The 20,318-nt window shown below is 34.8% G+C and overlaps 2 protein-coding genes across 3 annotated transcripts in view; one reads left to right on the top strand and one right to left on the bottom strand.

The window, feature by feature from the left end:
• Positions 1-20,318, bottom strand: part of LOC139074340 (cTAGE family member 2-like) — a 624,763-nt gene that overhangs the window by 304,311 nt on the left and 300,134 nt on the right. The window lies entirely within an intron of this gene.
• Positions 7,198-8,136, top strand: LOC103540111 (olfactory receptor 4A15-like). The gene has a single exon (XM_008506627.2). The coding sequence runs from the start codon at positions 7,198-7,200 to the stop codon at positions 8,134-8,136; it is 939 nt and encodes a 312-aa protein (XP_008504849.2).

The raw sequence follows: 20,318 nt of genomic DNA, 5'->3' as shown, positions 1-20,318 counted from the left end.
TTGTTTTGTATCAATAAGGTCAAGTTAGTTCATAGTGCTCTTCGGTGCCTTTGATCTCCTTATTGATTATCTGTCTTAATTTATATTGATTCTTGGGAGAAATTGGTTGAATTACACATTTAGGTTAATTGTTATTGGAGAATTGACTCCTTTTCCTTATCTTGTAGTCATCTCTATTCCTAGTAATATTTATTTTCATGAAGTCTGCTTTATCAATATATTCACTCCAGATCAGTTTTGATCAGTGTTTGCATGGTATGTTGTTGTCCATTCCTTCACTTTCGCATATCTGTGTCTTCATATTTCAATTGATTATTTTTGTAGACAGCAAGCAGATTGGGTCTTGCTTTCTAGCCAATCTGAAAATCTTCGTCTCTTACTTATTGCTTTTAGAGCATTTATATTTAGTAGAATATTTGATTTCATTTTCTGAAAGTGGTCTGTTTCCTCTTGGTTGTTTTTATCACCATGCAAACAAGATCTAGCCATTATATGTGTTTGGAATTCTCTCACATCACTTTTATTTTGTAATATTCATCTCTCTCAATTTAAACTCTTTTAGTGATTTAACCTACCTATTTTCTAATCTCCCAATGGTCTATTTAATGGTCATTTTAATGCTATGGTTTTGTTAGTGATAGCAGGTCATTTATCTTGTAAAATTTTCAAAAGTTTTAAGTGGTTGGAATTCAAATTATAGTATTGTTTATGTTCCTTACTTTTTGCTACTTCCTATGAGCTAGTAGTAGCTAGAACTAAAGGCTTCAATAGTTTCAAGTTCAACTTCTTTTAGCAAGAATTCTTTATATATGATGTAAGTACTTTCTATCACATCACAGCAGAAGGTACATATTGATGCTCAGTTTGAACTGTAGGTTCAAGTTTTTTCAATCTTGTTTCTCCATTTTAAAGTTCTCTATTAACTTTAAACCAAAAGTTTCAGTATCCACCTGTTATATTGCCTATATTTACTATGTCATTATGAGTTGAAAATGGTGCTATTGTAATTCTAATATTTTTTCTTTTATTAACTAGATTTCTTGTTTAAAAAAGGAGTTTCCAGAGCCAGCCTGATGGTGCAGTGGTTAAGTGTGCACATTCCTCTTCGGCAACCCAGGGTTCACCAGTTCAAATCCTGGGTGTGGACATGGCACCTCTTGGCAAGCCATGCTGTAGTAGGCATCCCATATATAAAGCAGAGGAAGGTGGGCATGGGTGTTATCTTAGCTCAGGGCTAATCTTCCTAAAAAAACAAAAGGAGTTTCCCTCATATTTTAGATCCTTTCCTGAAAGAAAGTTCATACAGGAAAGACAAGATGCATTTTTAACTATTTCTTTTAGTTTAATTTGGTGTCCTGGTAGCTTCTAGTCATGACCAATGGGTTTAGTACTTCATGTATTAGATGTAGTTTAATTTGTTGTACTCATTTTTACCTCACAGTTGATTCACTGTAGGCTAGTGAGAAGTTTCAATGTGTCCTTTGTCATTTTGGTATGGATACTTTAGAGTTTGAAAGTTTCCTTGTTTTCTAACACTACAAGATATCCAAGCCTCATCTTACATATTTTCTGCACTGTGCCTGGAATTAACAATTTTTCTGAAGAGCCTTGATTGCTTGTAGTGATGAATTATTTTTAGAGATTATAACCTGTGCATCAATTTTCATATTGCTACTAGATTTTACTAGTTCTAGCAATTTTCAGTGAGTAGAGCTAGAAATAAATATTATTGGAGAGAATATAAAGTGTGACTTTTCATATTGATATTTTTAATTGACACCTTTTATTAACTTATTTACAATATGACAAATCTTAGATCATTAATCTATTTCAATATTACTTACTTATTTATCCTACATGATATCTACATAATTTTAAAGAAACAATATTAATATTACTACTAAAATATGACTACTACTCAATGCAGTTTAAGATTTCTTTGGAGTTCTTTTTGCCTGTAGAATATATTCTAGTAGGGATTTAAAATTAGAATATTGTTTTAAATTTTTCTCTGTTTTTATGCCACCAACTTTGTGTAAGTTCAACTGATTTGGTTGTGTTTTTTTCCCCTCAAATTCTAGGAATTGCTCCTTTCTCTCTTTCTGTGTTTACAGGTACATAATTATATCATGTGCACTGTCTTCTGCATTTCTTCCTTTCCAAATTCTAATACTTCTCATTTCTTTCTCTTCTGGAGTTCAGTTGGTTTTTACACCCAGTGTAATATCGAATAAGGCTCTTAGTAACTGAAATTTCCCACAGTTTGTGTTTTAGTGTTGTTTTTTAAAATCATGAATGATGTTATCTTTCAAAATGACTTTTCAGCGGTTATTGAGATAATTACAGTTTTTTCTCCTTAACTATGTAATTGTTTGTAGTTTTACACAGTATTTTACTGTATTAGATCATCCTTGCATTTGTAGAATAAATTTGTTAGGTCAGTGTCATATTGTCTTTTTATATTTATAGATTCTGTCAGGTATTTTCAAAGCATTTCTGCATGGATTTTCATGAGTTATAATGCATACCAAAATTCTCTGTGTGTCACACAATGTTTTCTTTCATCCTTAATGTTGCCATTTTTGACTAGCTAATACACTATATATACTTACTTTAAAAATTTTGTGTATTATCTGTTCTCCCATTAGAATGTAAGTTTACTGTTGGATCCTTAGCCCTTATGATAATGCTGGGCACAGTAAATAATCGAGGGAGTGCCTTATAGAGAGAATTATTTTTACTTTTTAGAATAATCTACTTTTTTAAACAGGTTAAATAGCAATGGGATGATACTTTCTTTGAAGGTTCGTTAGTAACAATCAGTCCTAACATTTATTAGCTTTTTGTTAGCATTTATTATTTATTATTATCTTTCTATTTTGACTGGTGTTTGCCCTGAAAATAGTCAAATTGCATACTCTACAGAATAAAATAACAGAACACGCAGCTTCTTTGCACTGCACATTTTGTGACTGCTGAAGTCTTCTCACAGAAATGCTGGCCAAAGAAGGAGAGACTGGAGGCCTGGAACATTCACAACGTTATCGTATTTCCTTACCTCACACAATGTAAGCATACACAATTTGCTGAGAGTTTTGAGAATTCATATCCTATAATTCAACTTTTTGGCTGGGATTCATACTATTTTTTTACTACTAGTTGTGAAGAGGGTCAGAGGCATTTTCAAACATGATTATCCTAATTTTATCTAATGTATTTCTTTTATTACCTAAGCATAAAAGTTCACACAATTAGGAGGAAAATTCTGCTTTTAAAATTATCCTAAAATAAGAAAGACAGTCTTGCCACAACTGGAAGGACCCACAACTAAAATATATACAACTATGTACTGGGGGGATTTGGGGTGAAAATGCAGACAGAAAAAAGGAAAAAAGATTGGCAACAGTTGTCAGCTCAGGTCCCAATCTTAAAAAAAAAGAAAGAAAGAAAGACAGTCTTTGGTATTTCACTATTAAGCATGTTATTGATTTGGGGTTTAAGATTTATACTTTTATTTTGTAGTAAGTAAATTCATCTATTCTCATAATGTAACAACATATTTTTTTTCAGAAAGTGGAGTGGAATTAATGAACCATGCTTAAGAACCTATAAATATGATCATATTTTTTCATTGACTTATTTTCATGACACATAGATTAATTTTAAAATATTTAATTATGATTCTACTTGTAAGATTAATTGAAGCCAATGAGAGGAAATAGGGATCAAATTTACCCTATGGCCTAAAACAATCAAATAAACCAGAAAAAAATATATGAAATAATGGCTTTCAAGATAATAGATGTCAGAAACAATTGACAGTAATAACTGAGAGCGAGGAATGAAAAAAGTGTAGTCCTAGAATTGTCCCAGCTTATATTGCCTTTAAAAAGTTTCCAAACCGTGGTATAGAGAGGGGTACCTGGGAAGATCCCAGTAGACTGCTTTAGTTGAGCAGATACAGCTGAGAGTCCAAGGAGACCCAGGCATGAAGGCAGCTAGAATTCTGAGGGGAAATTATCAAAGAGAATAGAGTTGGAATTTATAAGTTTTATTAATCTTTGAAAGGATCAATTCCTAGGTTTATATATTTTCTCTATCTTTAAATAATTTCTATTTCAGTGATTTCTGTCTTCTATTTACTATTGCAATTTTGCAATGTTCTCTGGATTTAGTTTGTTTTTCCTTTTCCAGCTTCTTAAGATGGAAGCTTAATTCATTTCTTATAATATTTCTTGTTTTCTAATACTTGCATTTAAAGCTACAAATTTCTCTCTAAGCACTCCTTTAGCTGCATCCAGTAAATATATTAATATATATATATATAAAATCTTTCATATTTCTTTCACCCATATCTTTCATAGATATCTTTCATATATATTTTATATATGTTTAGTATATCATTGTCTTTCTGTTGAAAATTTATTTTCAGGGGCTAGCTTGGGGGTGTAGTGCTTAATTTTATGTGCTTGGCTTTGGATCCCCTGGGTTTGCAGTTTTGGATCCAGGGTGTGAACCTACACACCACTCATGAAGCCGTGCTGTGGTGGCATCCCACATGCAAAATAGAGGAAAATTGGTACAGATGTTAGCTCAGGGACAATTTTTCTCAAGCAAAAAGTTTGGCAACGTATTTTAGCTGAGGGCTAATCATCCTCACCAAAAAGCAAAGAAAAGAAAAGAAAATTTATTTTTAAAAATGTTCATGTTTAATTTAAACTGTATTGCTTAATTTGAAAATAATTGGGAAATGATATATTTTCTTATGAATTTCTAATTGAATTACATTATTCTAAGACATATATTCTGTATGATTTAGGTCCTTTGAAATTCATGGCAACTTTTTTGTGGCCTACTATATTGTCTGTTTTGGTGAATGTTTCATTTGCACTTTGATATAAATGGAATAGTCCCACAACTGTTTTCTCTTTCCCCACTTCCATACTATCACAGATTCTATCAACTTGCCTGTCTGAAACTATGTGACAAACTTCATCTGCATTTGAAACAAGTTTTAAATGACTTGTTCTGAAATTCATGTTCATCATCTTCTGGAAGTCAGTTCAGATGCCATCTGCAAACATACAGCTTAGATTTAAATTGCTTTACCTATTTTGAAGGTCATGATTAAACAATAGAGTTTTTACATATTTCACTTCTGCTGTGCTTTTCCCTTTTGGTTATTTGACCTCAAGTTGTTCTTTTTTGATTCCATCTCCCATCCCTAGAGGACATGGTTCAATAAGTTCTCTTGTACATGGTGATTATGCTGGTGGCACCCCTGGAGATTCAGAGTCTGCCTTCAAAATTATGCTTAAGGCCCCAGTGAACTTAATTAGAGAAGAATCATCATTGAAGATGCACCAACTGAATGACTCAATAGTATGTGCTGTGGTTCAAATGTAGACAAAGTGTGTACAGACCTTGACCCTTACCTCAGAGAGGTTTGCCTGTTTCTGTATTCACATGACTGTCAGGAGCTGAAATAGTAGATTCAGAAGCCAATAAAGTATCTATATAAAATTTTTCTCCATCCTTCAGGCAACCCAAATTCAATAATGCTGTATAAAGATGGGCCCGTATAACTGATTGAGAATTGAAATGTTATAAATGCTATTTCACTGTTTCACTTTTATTGTCATAAAACAGATTCTGTAAAATATTTATCTAAACAGTTCCAAATTTTCTCCTACACCGTTACTTTTTTGAACTTCAAAATATTGATTTAATATTTGTTTGTCAGCAGGACAAATTCTGTGGACAATGAAGATTTTCAATGTCTTTGTTCACAGTCAAGATTCAGACTTCTTTAGGTTACAGACACTCATATTCATTTTGAAAATCGCAGCAATTTAAAAGGTAATATTTTTCTGAAAGAATGAAATGAATCAAACTTCCGGCAGGCATGTAAAGAGTTTGTTTCATGGAAACAGGTCAAGATCCAGTGGTGGTGCATGTGTTATCTTGCTCTCCGTGCTCACAGAAATGGCAGCAGTGCATGAAGGACGATGGAGAAAGCATCACAATCTGGAACCTGAGTGGAATGACTGTCTCCTTACACAAGTAACTCAGGAAGTGTATTTACACGTAAGATTCTGATCTAAGCTTTACATTTTGCAAGACTGAATTGCTCGTGTGACAATTCACATTCTTTTAAAAGTTCTCCTATGTAATTGTGATAACCAGCAATATTAGGGATCCTTTGTGATTACTAAAATATATAGAGATTGAGTCAATTCTGTAATACTCTTTTCCATATTTTCATATTATAAAGATTCAAAATAAATTTACCTCCTCAACATCAATATTTTTCAAAAGCACTTTCAATTATACCTATTTAGGGATATTTTAATTGCCAGATATTTCTAAATACCATGATAGTTTCAATTGTTATATTCTCTAAACCTTGTTTGTTAATCTGTTAAAAACAAGAGGATGACGTAGCATGTTACTTCAATTCCTATTTTTATGTTCACAGGTGAGTTTGAGCATCCTATCATACTTTTCTTGGCCATATGGATGGAGTCTTCATTCAATTGCTTGTTTACATCATTTGTCTACTTTTGCTGTTGGTTTGTTTTTCTTTTGTGTGTAACTGCTTAGAGCTCTTTGTTTATGTTGATGTTAACTCTGTATATGTCCTCTGAAATGTAAATCTTTTCCCCAGACTAATTTTGTCTATTGATGTTATGGTATCTTTTCCTAAGTCCTTAAAATTTGTTGAAATTGTCAAATATATCTATTTGGAATTTCAATTAATACTTAAGAGGCTTATTCTACCCCTAGAATGTACAAAGCCATTTTGCTTATTAACTGGAATGTAAATATAAATTAAATCTTATTTAAGTTTTTCATTAAACGTTTAATCTATTTTTGTTTTATTTTTGTGTAAGTTATTAGCTATATGTACAATTTTATCAGCTTACAACTGGAAAGCTAGTTACAGTAACCCATTTATTTAATGATGTGTGCATTTCCAACATATGTCTCTAATTACTTGTCTCTCCATTAGTCTGTAAGTTTACTGAAGTTAAGGCCCATGGTTTAAGCAGCCTTTCATTCTTATAATCTCTGAATCTCGTGGAACATGATAAATCATAATACATATTTGTTGAATGAATAAACAAATTGTTTTAAGATTTCAGGAAGACACTAGTAATAATCATATTTACAGGTAGTTTTGTCCTGAACTCTGAAATGAGAAGTACAGAAGAACCTGTGGAACAAAGGACCAATGTAACTGAATTTGTCCTCTTGGGGCTTACTCAGAGCCTCCAGGGTCAGAAAATATTATTTGCTGTGTTCTTGCTCATCTACGTTGCGACAATGGTGGGCAACCTACTCATTGTCTTGACTGTGATGGTCAGCCCAATGCTGGAGGTCCCTATGTACTTCTTTCTTGGATACTTATCATTTATGGATGCTGTTTATTCTACTACAGTCACCCCAAATTTGATTATAGACCTACTCTGTGAGAAGAAAACCATCTCCTTCCAAGCTTGCATGAGCCAGCTTTTTATAGGGCACTTATTTGGTGGTGCTGAGAGTTTACTCCTGGTGGTCATGGCCTGTGACCGCTATGTGGCCATCTGCAAACCCTTGCATTATTTGACAATCATGAGTCAGCGGGTGTGTATTCTGCTGCTTCTATTGGCCTGGATTGGAGGGTTTTTGCATGCTATAGTTAAACTTCTGTTGGTTTACAATCTGCCCTTCTGTGGCCCCAATGTCATAGACCACTTCATCTGTGACATGTACCCCTTATTAAAACTTGCCTGCACTGACACCTACATTATTAGTCTCACTGTGATTGCCAATGATGGGACAATCTGTGTGGTCATCTTTATGCTCTTACTCATCTCCTATGGGGTCATTCTGCACTCCCTGAAGAATCTTAGTCAAGAAGGGAGGCGCAAAGCCTTAACCGCTTGTGGCTCCCACATCACTGTCGTGGTCCTCTTCTTTGTCCCTTGTATTTTTATGTATGTGAGACCTCCTTCTACCTTACCCATTGATAAATCCTTGACTGTGTTTTACACTGTTATCACACCTATGTTGAACCCCTTAATCTATACTCTGAGAAATGGAGAGATGAAAAATGCCATGAAAAAGCTCTGGAGTAGACAAAGTAAATGAGGCAGCAGGCAAATGACTCACATGTTTTCAATGAAGAATTGCTCCTTCCAGGAAAGCCATCTGTCATTATTTAACTGTAGTAAAGATCTCATGTTTAATAACTTGGGCATGATGAAAAACTTTCATTATGTGAATACGTCCCATGATCAAAATATTTTTTAAGATTTTCATAATTTCCAAGTTCAAAATACATATTTTATTTTAAATATACTTTTAAGATTTTCGTAATTTCTTTGGAAAATATATATTCAGTTTTTGTGCATAAAATGTATCTGTTGAGACTATAGATTTATGCTCTATGTCATTAGCATGCTATAGTTAATACTATTTATTTTACTGATTATTTTAATCAAAGATTTTTATCATTTGTTTCTTAAATAATGCAATCTTTTTCAGAATTAATAGCGCTCATTGCAAATTTCAGCAAAATAAAATAAAAAAATAAGACACAAAATCTTGTTTCACTCCTCTCCACACAGACAGCCCATGGTAATGTTGAAACATATATCTTATTTCTGTATCTGCAAGATACTTTAAAATATATAGTTTTGCTCATATTGCTTATACCTTAAGTTTGAAGATGAATGATGCTTCACAGTTCTAATATTAATGATAATTAGGCCAAGCATATACAAAGATTTGAATAAGCAAGGCAGATATGAAGAAAAATAACTAAATTTTATGTAGTGTTGTGATTGGGAAATCATAGTATCTCCTCAAGTGGAACCATTTTGTTTGGTGTCACATTTTCATAAAGATGATCCATTAAGCTTTCCAGATAGTTTGAAATATCTGATAACATGTCTGCTATTTTACAATATCCTCATCTCCTTTCTTTGCTTATAGTGTTTCATAGCCTTCTAGAGCAACCCAGGCCCTGTCTTTCATATATAGAATTAGCATGATCTATAATCCATGTGCTTCAAATACACCATACAGAACTCCACATCAGTTATCTTTGGTGACATTACTGTTAAGAAAGATACTGACAATATATGCTGTTCTTGACTCTCTTATTAATGGAATGTACATTATTAGGTGATACAGAGTGCAGAACATATTGTTTTATTTGACAGAGACCTCAGTAATAAAATAGAAGGATATGGTCAAAGAAACTCCTGACTATGCCTCCATTTTTTAGTCTGGATTCCTAAAGGGGTAAGTCGATGGGGAAACAGGTCCTTTTCATTGGTGATGACACAGTATGAGAAACTTTATATCCTGATATTTATGCCTGCTATTATTGCATAGAGGTTCATTGTATCATCTCAAATTCTTCTCAAAGTAATACTCTTCACCAAATGATATGAAGTATTTGAATTTATCAGAATTTACATAATTAACTCCTTCACTTTTGGACATTGCTATAGACTGAAAGTTTGAGTCTCCCCCTGAATTCACAAGTTCAATCCTTTATAATGTGGTGGTATTTGAAAGTGGCTTTTTGGGAAATGGTTAGGTCATGAAGGTGGCGCCCTCATGAATGGGATTAGTGTCCTTATAAAAGAGACCCCAGACAGTTCACTTGGCCCTTCTGTCTTGTGAGGACATGGAAAAAAGATGGCTGCCTATGAATTAGAAAGTGAGTCCTCACCATACACGGATTCAGCCGGCAACTTGATCTGAGACTTCCAAGCCTCCAGAACTATGACATATAAATGTTTGTTGTTTAAGTTGCCCAGTCTATGGTGTTCTGTAATAGCAGTCCAAATGGACGAAGACAGACATTTAGTTAATTTTTAAATTGATAGAGCTATTTCAATTGATAGAATTAAAATCTTTATTCATTACCTATGTTCATTGCTTTATAAGCTCTCACAGTCAGGGAAAGTTTTTTAGCTGTCTTTGGGCTCTCTGTTCCTTGCATAACGTCTGGGACATAGAATCCACTCCAAAAACTTTATAGTTACTTGTATCCTTGAATTCTTGGTCTAGTGGGGTGAGAATTTTTACTGATGAATTTTTATAGACTCTTTCTACATTAAACATATATATTTGCTACAGATATTTGCTCTTCCCTGATATTTAAAACAAATATTAAGCTTATGTTATTTATACTATAATTATGGATGTTTTTATATAAAGATGTTATATTTGAATATTCTCTTACTTTTTTGATTTCTTCTATCACATCACTCTTGGAAAATTCCATTTACTTCAATGATTTTATCAATTTTAACTTCTGTGTTTTTTCACAAACTTTTTAGAAAACTTTATTTTTTAACCCATCTTGAATTTAATTTTGTTTGTGATTAGGAAATAACTAAACCTATTTTCTACAAACAGGTAAACTAATCTGCCAATATTATTATTAATTTCAGTAGTAATTTGAAATTTTGCTATGTAATATGTCAAAACGTATACAGTTATAAAGCTTAATTTGGGGGCCATTATTCCTCTTTTCCCTCTTCCTCCTTAGCCCTTATCTTCATATTTCTTCTTATTCTTTGGTGTATTCCCCTACCACTAACATACCATGTCAGTGGTCAAGAATTTTTAATGTGTACTTGCTTACTAGTGTAGTCTCCCGTAATTATTCATCTTTTTCAAAAACTTCTTCCAATTCCTATATATTTAGTTTCTCCTGATAAATTTTAGGGTCATTGTTTTTTGTTAAGATTACGATAGTTTACAGCCTTGTGAAATTTCAGTTGTACATTATTGTTAGTCATGTTGTAGGTACACCACTTCACCCTTTGTACACTCCCCCCACCCCCTCTTTCCCCTGGTAACCACCAATCAATTCTCTCTGTCTATATGTTAACTTCCACCTATGAGTGGAGTCATACAGAGTTCGTCTTTCTGTGTCTGGCTTATTTCACTTAACATAATACCAGCAAGGTCCATCCATGTTATTGTGAATGGGAAAGTTTTGTCCTTTTTTATGGCTGAGTGGTATTCCATTGTATACATATACCATATCTTCTTTATCCAATCATCAGTTGATGGGCGCTTAGGTTGGTTCCAAGTCGTAGCTATTGTAAATAATGCTGTGCTGAACATAGGGGTGCATCGGACTTTTGGAATTGCTGACTTCAGGTTCTTAGGATAGACAGCCAGTAGCGGGATGACTGGGTCATAAGGTATTTCTATTTTTAACTTTTTGAGAAATCTCCATACTGTTTTCCATAGTGGCTGTACCAGTTTGCATTCCCACCAACAGTGTATGAGGGTTCCTTTTTCTCCACAACCTCTCCAACATTTGTCACTCTTAGTTTTGGATATTTTTCCATTTTAACAGGTATAAGGTGATATCTTAGTGTAGTTTTGGTTTGCATTTCTCTAATGATTAGTGATGATGAGCATCTTTTCATGTGTCTATTAGCCATCCTTATATCTTCTTTGAAGAAATGTCTGTTCTTGTCCCCCGCCCATTTTTTGATTGGGTAGTTTGATTTTTTGTTGTTGAGCTGTGTGAGTTCTTTATATAACATGGAGATTAACCCTTTGTCAGATAAATAACTTGCAAATATTTTTTTTCCCAATTAGTGGGTGGTTTTTTTTGTTTGTTTCAATCCTGTTTTCCCTTGCCTTGAAGAAGCTCTTTAGACTGATGAAGTCCCATTTGTTTATTCTTTCTATTGTTTACCTCATCTGAGGAGTTATGGTGTCTGAAAAGATTCTTTTGAAACTGATGTCAAAGGGTGTACTGCCTATATTCTCTTCTAGGAGACTTATTGTTTCAGGCCTAATCCTTAGGTCTTTGATCCATTTTGAGTTTATTTTTGTGAATGGTGAAAAAGAATGGTTGATTTTCATTCTTTTACATGTGGCTGTCCAGTTTTCCCAGCACCATTTCTTGAAGAGTCTTTCTTTTCTCCATTGTTGTCCCTCAGCTCCTTAGTCGAAGATTAGCTGTCCATAGATGTGTGGTTTTATTTCTGAGATTTCAATTCTTTCCATTGATCTGGGCACCTGCATTTGTACCAGTACCATGCTGTTTTGATTACTATAGCTTTGTAGTATGCTTTGAAGCCAGGGATTGTGATGCCTCCAGCTTTGTTCTTCTTTCTCAGGATTGCTTTAGCAATTCGGGGTCTTTTGTTGCCCCATATGAATTTTAGGATTCTTTGTTCAGTTTCTGTAAAGAATGTCATTGGGATTCTGATTGGGATAGAATTGAATCTGTAGATTGCTTTAGGTAGTATGGACATTTTAACTATGTTTATTCTTCCAATCCATGTGCATGGAATGTCTTTCCATCTCTTTATGTCATCATCAATTTCTTTCAAGAAAGTCTTGTAGTTTTCATTGTATGGATCTTTCTCTTCCTTGGTTAAATTTATCCCAAGGTATTTTTTTCTTTTTGTTGGGATTGTGAATGGGATTAAGTTCTTGAGTTCTTTTTCTTTTAGTTCATTGTTAGCATACAGAAATGCTACTGATTTATGTATGTTGATTTTATACCCTGCAACTTTGCTGTAGCTTTTGATTGTTTCTAATAGTTTTCTTATGGATTCTTTGGGGTTTTCTATATATAAGATCATGTTGTCTGCAAACAGCAAGAGTTTTCCTTCTTCATTGCCTATTTGGATTCATTTTATTTCTTTTTCCTGACAAATTGCTCTGGCCAACACCTCCAGTACTATGTTGAATAGGAGTTGTGAAAGTGGGCACACTTGTCTTGTTCCTGTTCTCAGAGGGATGGGTTTCAGTTTTTGTCTGTTGAGTATGATGTTGGCTGTGGGTTTGTCATATATGGCCTTTATTATGTTGAGGTACTTTCCTTCTATACCCATTTTATTTAGGGTTTTTATCATAAATGGATGTTGGATCTTGTCGAATGCTTTCTCTGCATCTATCGAGATGATCATGTGGTTTTTGTTTCTCATTTTGTTAATGTAGTGTATCACATTGATTGACTTGCGTATGTTGAACCATCCCTGTGTCCCTGGTATAAATCTCACTTGATCATGGTGTATAATCTTTTTGATGTATTGCTGTATTCGGTTTGCCAGAATTTTGTTGAGGATTTTTGCATCTATGTTCATCATTGATGTTGGCCTATATGTCTCCTTCTTTGTGTTGTCCTTGTCAGGTTTGGGGATCAGGGTGATGTTGGCTTCATAGAATGTGTTAGGGAGTGCTCCATCTTCCTCTATTTTCTGGAATAGTTTGAGAAGGATAGGTATTAAATCTTCTTTGAATGTGGTAGAATTCTACAGAGAAGTCGTCTGGTCCTGGACTTTTATTTTTGGGGAGGATTTTTATTACTGTTTCTATTTCTTTACTTGTGATTGGTCTATTCAGATTCTCTAATTCTTCCTGATTCAGTGTGGGGAGGTTGTATGAGTCTAGGAATTTATCCATTTCTTCTGGGTTGTTCAATTTGGTGGCATATAGTTATTCATAGTATTCACTTATGATCCCTTGTATTTCTTTGGTATCCGTTGTGATTTCTCCTCTCTCATTTCTCATTTTTTTATTTGAGTCTTCTATCTTTTTTTTGTAGTGAGTCTGGCTAAGGGTTTGTTGATGTTCTTAATTTTTTTGAAGAACCGACTCTTTGTTTCATTGATCCTTTCTACTGTCTTTTTTGTTTCAATATCATTTGTTTCTGTTCTGATTTTTAATATTTTCCTCCTTCTACTGACTTTGGGCTTTGTTTGTTCTTCTTTTTCTAATTCTGTTAGGTTTGTTTGAGGTTGCTTATGTAAGATTTTTCTTGATTTTTGACGTGAAGCCTGTATTGCAATGAATTTCCCTCTTAGGACCGCTTTTGCTGTATCCTAAGTGAGTTGGTATGGTGTGTTTTCATTTTCATTTGTCTCCAGATAATATTTGATTTCTTCTTTTTTATTTCTTCAATAATCCATTGTTTGTTCAGTGGCATGTTGTTTAGTCTCCACATTTTTTTCCCCTTTCCCAGCTTTATTCTTGTAGTTTATTTCTAGTTTCACAGCATTATGATCAGAAGAGATGCTCGATATTATTTCAACCCTCTTGAAGTTATTGATGCTTGCTTTGTTTCCCACAATATGGTCTATCCTTGAGAATGTTCCATGTACATTTGAGAAGAATGTGTAACCTGTTTCTGGATGAAGTGTTCTATATATGTCTATTAAGTCTATCTGGTCTAATTTTTCATTTAATTCTATAATTTCCTTGTTGATTTCCTTCTGGATGATCTATCCATTGGTGTCAATGGGATGTTGACATCCCCTACTATTATTGTATTGTTGTTGATGTCTCCTTTTAGTTTTGTTAATAGTTTCTTTACAAATTTTGGTGCTCCTGTGTTGGGTGTGTATATATTTATAAGTGTTATGTCATCATGATGGAGTGTCCCTTTTATCATTATAAACTGCCCCTCTTTGTCTTTCTTTATCTGTTTTGCTTTGAAATCTACTTTGTCTGATATAGGTATGGCAACACCTGCTTTCTTTTGTTCATTGTTAGCTTCGAGTATTGTCTTCCATCCCTTCACTCTGAGTCTGTGTTTGTCTTTGGGGCTGTGATGTGTTTCCTGGAGGCAGCATATTGTTGGATCTTGTTATTTGATCCATCCTGTCACTCTGTGTCTTTTGATTGGTGAATTCAATCCATTTATATTTAGAATGATTATACAAATGTGCGGGACTACGGCTGCCATTTTATCACTTGTTTTCTGGTTCTCTTGCATTTTCCTTGTTTCTCGTCCCATGATGTTTGGATTCCTAGTTCAGGCAGGTGAATTTCTGTATTGTCTTTCTTCTTATTTGTAATTTGTGCCTTTATTCTTGTTATTTATTTAGTGATTACCAGGTGGTTTAAATAAAACATCTCATAGATGAGATAGTCCATTTTCTGATAGCCTCTTATTTCCTTAAATTAAAATGTTCCATTCCTTTTCTCTTCCCCTTCTAGGTTGTTATTGTCATTTTTTTTCCCCTCTTCCTTCTTGTGTTGTGATATTGTTGTTAAAATGACAGGATTATGTTTATTCTTGTTGTTTCCCTTCCTTTTATCTTGAATGTTTTATTTAACTTTTGCTAACCTGTTCTGATGGAGAGCTGCTACTGTCTGTTATTGTCCTTCTACTTATCTCCTTTGCTCTGGGTTTTGTAACCCCTTTCTTTTTTTTTTTTTTTTTTTTTTATTTTTCAGGTATGAGGGTCTTCCTGAGTATTTCTTGAAGAGGATGTTTTGTGGCAATGAAGTCGCTTAACTTTTGTTTATCTGGGAAAGTTTTTATTTCTCCATCATATTGAAGGATATTTTCACTGGGTAGAGTATTCTTGGCTGCAGCTTTTTGTCCTTCAGAGTTTTGAATATATCATTCCACTCTCCTCTAGCCTGTAAGGTATCTGCTGACAAATCTGCTGATAGCCTTATTGGGGTTCCTTTTTAGGCTATTTTCTTCTGCCTGGTTGCCCTTAGTATTTTCTCTTTGTCGTTGACTTTTTCTAGCTTCACTAATATATGACTTGTGATTGGTCTTTTTACATTGATAAAGTTTGGAGATCTATTGGCTTCTGTCATGTGAAATTCCATCTCTCTCCCCAGGTTTGGAAAGTTCTCAGCCATTATTCCTTTGAACAGGCTTTCTGGCCCCTGTCTCCCTCTCTTCACCCTCTGGAATACCTATAATTCTTAGGGTGCATCTCCTAATTGAGTTGGATAATTCTCATAGCTTTCTTCATTTCTTTTTATTCTTAGTTCTCTCTCCACCTCTGTCTGCAGCATTTCTATATTCCTATCCTCCAAGTTGCTAATTCTGTCCTCCATATTATGGACACTACTGTTCAAAGAGTCCAGATTTTTCTTAATCTCCTCCATTGTCTTCTTCATCTCCAGTATTTCTGATTGGTTCTTCTTTATAATATCAAGCTCATTTGTGACATAGCTCCTGAATTTGTTGAGTTGTATATCTGTATTCTCTTTTAACTCGTTGAGTTTTTTAATACTGGCTGTTTTGAATTCATCATCATTTATCTTATAGATTTCATTGTCTTTGGGATTGTTTTCTGGGTACTTGTCATTTTCCTTCTGTTCTGGAGATTTAATATATGTTTTCATACTGCATGATGGCGTGGATTTGTGCCTCTGCATAGAGATAGAGTTTAGTTACTGCTTCCACTTGTTTCTACTGGTGTGTGTGGGGGAGCAGCTGTTTAGACTGCACCAACCAGGAACCCTGTCAGCTGTTGCTGACTGGACCTGGGCCCCTCCTTGTAGTCACAGTGGTCCTGTAGGGTCCCTCATCAGCTGTGGGGGCAATCGCAAGGGAGGCCTCAGGCTGCTGGTGCCTGATGTTGCAGAGCACCTAGACACGCTCCCTCTTTATGGTCTGCAGTGGTGTTATGGGCTTTCCCAATGGCCGGGAGCAGGATCACCTATATTTGCAGCTCTGTCACTATAAGAGCCCATAGGATCTCACTTGTCCACTATAGGTCACAGGAGAGCTATAAGTATCTTTTTCAGTCTGTGGTTAGCTCACCTAGCTGTGCTATGTTTGCCCCAGTGCCTTCCAGCCTTGTGATTGTCTGTTGGGGCCTCTCCACTAGTGCTGTGCAGAGGCTTTCACTTAGGCTGCTGTGGGAACATGGATTTTCCCCCTAGGCCATGGAGCCAGGCCGCTGGAGCTCCACCCAGCCCATGGCCACTCCCACGGGATAACTGGGTGTTTCTTGTCCCCTCTGGGACTCAGTTGGAATCCATGAGTTAGAGGTGGCTGGCTGGCTGCTGCCCTGCCCAGGATCCTCCACTCCTGGAGCTTCCCAGTATTCTGAATGCTGGGCGGGACCTCTACACTAATGGCAAGTAGAGGCTTTCCCTGCCCCCTTTGTGGAACTTAGGGCCATTTTTTAAAGTTTGAAAACTTTCCATAAAAAAATATATTTAGAATTTCATGACACTACGTATTTATTTTAAGGAAAATGGCCCAAGATATTTTAATATCTTATTTTCAACTGATAAGTGGATAGACTAGAGGACCCAGGCACTTGAATTCACATTCATGTTATCTTGAATGTGATGACTGGAAGGGACCCATGGGAGTCCCTCTCCCTATCCATTTAGAAGCAGGACCACAAGCAGGATATTCAGATCTTTTATGTAATACTCAGTGATCCCAGGAGTAGAATGTTGAAGGTGTCAGACCAGTTAAGGGCTGTGTCCAAATGTATCATGCTGTCACTTTTACAATATTCTATTGATCAAAGAAGTTATATGGCTTTTCCAGACTGGAGGTGGTGGAGAAATTGATGATAACATATGATGGGGGACAGGCAAAGTAACACTGCAAACTGCCATGTGGGATGGGAGATATTGTCATATTCATTTTTGGACAATACAATAGTCTACATCTCTGAAAGTGTATGTTGGGAGTTTCATTATGATTGAGTTGAATTTATAGCTCATTTTCGAGTGAAGACCATCTTAACAATATTGAAGTTTCTCATTCCTAAACACTATATATCTATTTGTTTAGGTATTTTCAAAATTTATTTTTGAAAAGCAGTTTTTAGTATAAGGATGTTGCTCATAATTTCCTAAATATTTATGTTTTTAGGTGCTATTGTAAAGAGTGTTTAACTTTTCCCCATTGTTATTGGTGCTAATATATAGAAATGCAATTGAGTATTTTATTTGGACCTTGAGTCCTACAAACTTGCTAAATTCACTTAGTGGGTTTCTAGTAATTTCTGTAGATTACTTAGGATTTTTCTATGACAAAGTCATGTTGTCTACTAAAAAAGGATAGTTTATTTCTTTGAAAGATATAGTACTAATTTAGCTTTTCAATTTATTTTTGAGTCATTTTATGAAGTATAAATTTTTCCTATATTTTACCAATCTCAGGATTATGGACTATACTATTGGACTTTTAGACATTCCTCCAGCAACTGAACTACTTCTTCTCTTTCTTTACCTTTTATAATTTCCGCCATTTAACAGTTCACGTGGGTCAATAGAGGCATTGCATCATATCTTTCCTACAAATAGCATAAGTATAATTCTCAGGTAAAGCACTAAATCTTCAGTCAAATTCTCCCACTCAAGTAAAAAGAGATTGAGTGCCTTTTCCTAGCATTAACCTACAGTGTCATATATGAGAGAAATAGTTGAGTTTTATTCTTTAGAATCAATATAATCTCACGGGAAAGAATAATAGTGTCCTTCCTAAGAATTATCACCAAATTGTATGCTTCTTTACTTTTGGCCTGATTTTCCTTTTTAACCATGTATTACCCACCTCAACCCAATTTCAGATTTTGGTTAAGCCATTATTATATGAGCTGTAAGAAGTATAACATGTTCATGTGATGTACTTCTTAGCCCATTTATACCCACTGGACTTTGGGAAATTTGTGCCTTCGTTCAATAAGATGTAATTTAGAGGAACAAATTGGCACACGATGCATTGCTCCAGTGGCTTGATTGTATTTTCATTTGTGATTTAGATCACAGGATAACTAAAGTGAAAAGTGGACTTAAAAGTCTATTTCGAGATAAATCTTCTTGCGGCTACTAGGATCTATGGCTAATTGTCTTTTGTAACATCTGTACAAGCTATATGGTGGTCCTTTGCCCTAGCAAATCCTTCTCAAATGATTTTAAACAGTTTTTCACTTATTGTTAAAGCACATCAGTCTCTATTTGCATCAGTGACTTTGGTTGGCTTATGGTGGTATATGTTGTTATTCTGCCCATTCTTATATGTCATTTATCTCATATATTCAAGTGGGTACCTCCAGAGACCAGGTCAAAGGCATTTTATTCGTTTTTTGAGTCAATACCTCGATTCTATGGGGGATTGACATGACCACTTTAATCTTCCTTCTGAATATTCTAAGGCCTTCCATAACAGCATTCTCTGTCACTGGTTATCGTAAACACCCATTAATCATGGGCTTATCTGTCTGACAAAATCATGAAGCTGTCAACTACAGTCCATGGATTTGTAAATATCCAGACATTGATCTCAAGGTAAGAACCAAATGCTCCCGGCACTGATAGATATACTGGTCACATATCTTTTCACTGGGTGGACTTAATTTTGTCTTATTTCACCATGGTTTTACCTTTCAGAGGGTATTTTACCAGATTTCCATGTGAATCCTACCCTTCAGTTTTGGGACTTCTATTGCGAAATTAAGTATTTTGTGTTTCTTTAGCAGGAAGTGAACAATTACATTCTTATCACTTAGAAATAGGAGTGAGTGGCAAACTCTGCCAGAGGTTCTAATTTGTTCTGAAAGTTATGCTTATGAATATGATGTACTTCCCCTGAGCCACCTCCCATAGCATATTTCTACATTTACAAATGTCATTTAATTAAAGAGATTTTTTATTCTACCCCATCCTTTTGAGAATGACCCTCTGACACCACCCATGACATAAAGGGCACTGGTGATAGATATAAGATATGTCTGCAAACATCCAATGACTTCCAGTTGTTGTCTTTCAAATAACCCGCATCTGGCCACAGTATCATGGAATTATTTAATTCCAAATCTCAGGTTCATTAAGGGCCGCAGTATTAGGCTTCAGCTAAATTCTCCAGGCTACAAGTATTTATATAGTAGACACTTCTGAAATTGTCTAAGCACTAATATTATGGGATTCCAGTGACATTTCATGACTGTCTTCCCATTATGAAGCTCCTAGAGCCAATGTCCTTTCTTTCTTGGTACTAGGATATGAAAGGAAAAGTGGTGAATTTAGTAGGGTTTTGTAGAATGTCTTTAACGACCATGGACTATGTTATTTCCAGAGACTTACCTGATTTGACTATATTGATCAGTCATACTTCACTAACCATATTTATCTTAGCTCTCATATCCTCTCAAGCTTCTTACTTTGAAAAACAATGATCTTATCTGTGTAATGAATACACTTACTTTAAATATGATCATATCTAAATTTCATTTAAAAGTATGGCAGAACATTAAGGATATATATCTTTGGGGTAAATTGTTAGACACGTATTACACTCCTTTCCACATACAAGCAAACTATGCATGGCAATCCTTTGATTTTAAAAGTTCATCTGGAAGCATAAAGATAAACAAATTACAATTAAACTTTGAAAGAGTAATGAGCCATTCCAGATGATAATGCAGATTATTATGTTTCAACCATTAAAATCATGTGGTCCTGGTTCAAAAGTACATATGTAAATGAGTAAAATGAATTATCTATTAACCCAATTTCACATACATATTTAAAATGGATGTGTTTCAGTTAGGATACTTTTG

Source organism: Equus przewalskii, chromosome 11 (genome assembly GCF_037783145.1).
Source record: "Equus przewalskii isolate Varuska chromosome 11, EquPr2, whole genome shotgun sequence".
In the NCBI taxonomy this organism is placed as follows: domain Eukaryota; kingdom Metazoa; phylum Chordata; class Mammalia; order Perissodactyla; family Equidae; genus Equus; species Equus przewalskii.
This window is presented reverse-complemented; position numbering and strand designations above follow the sequence as displayed.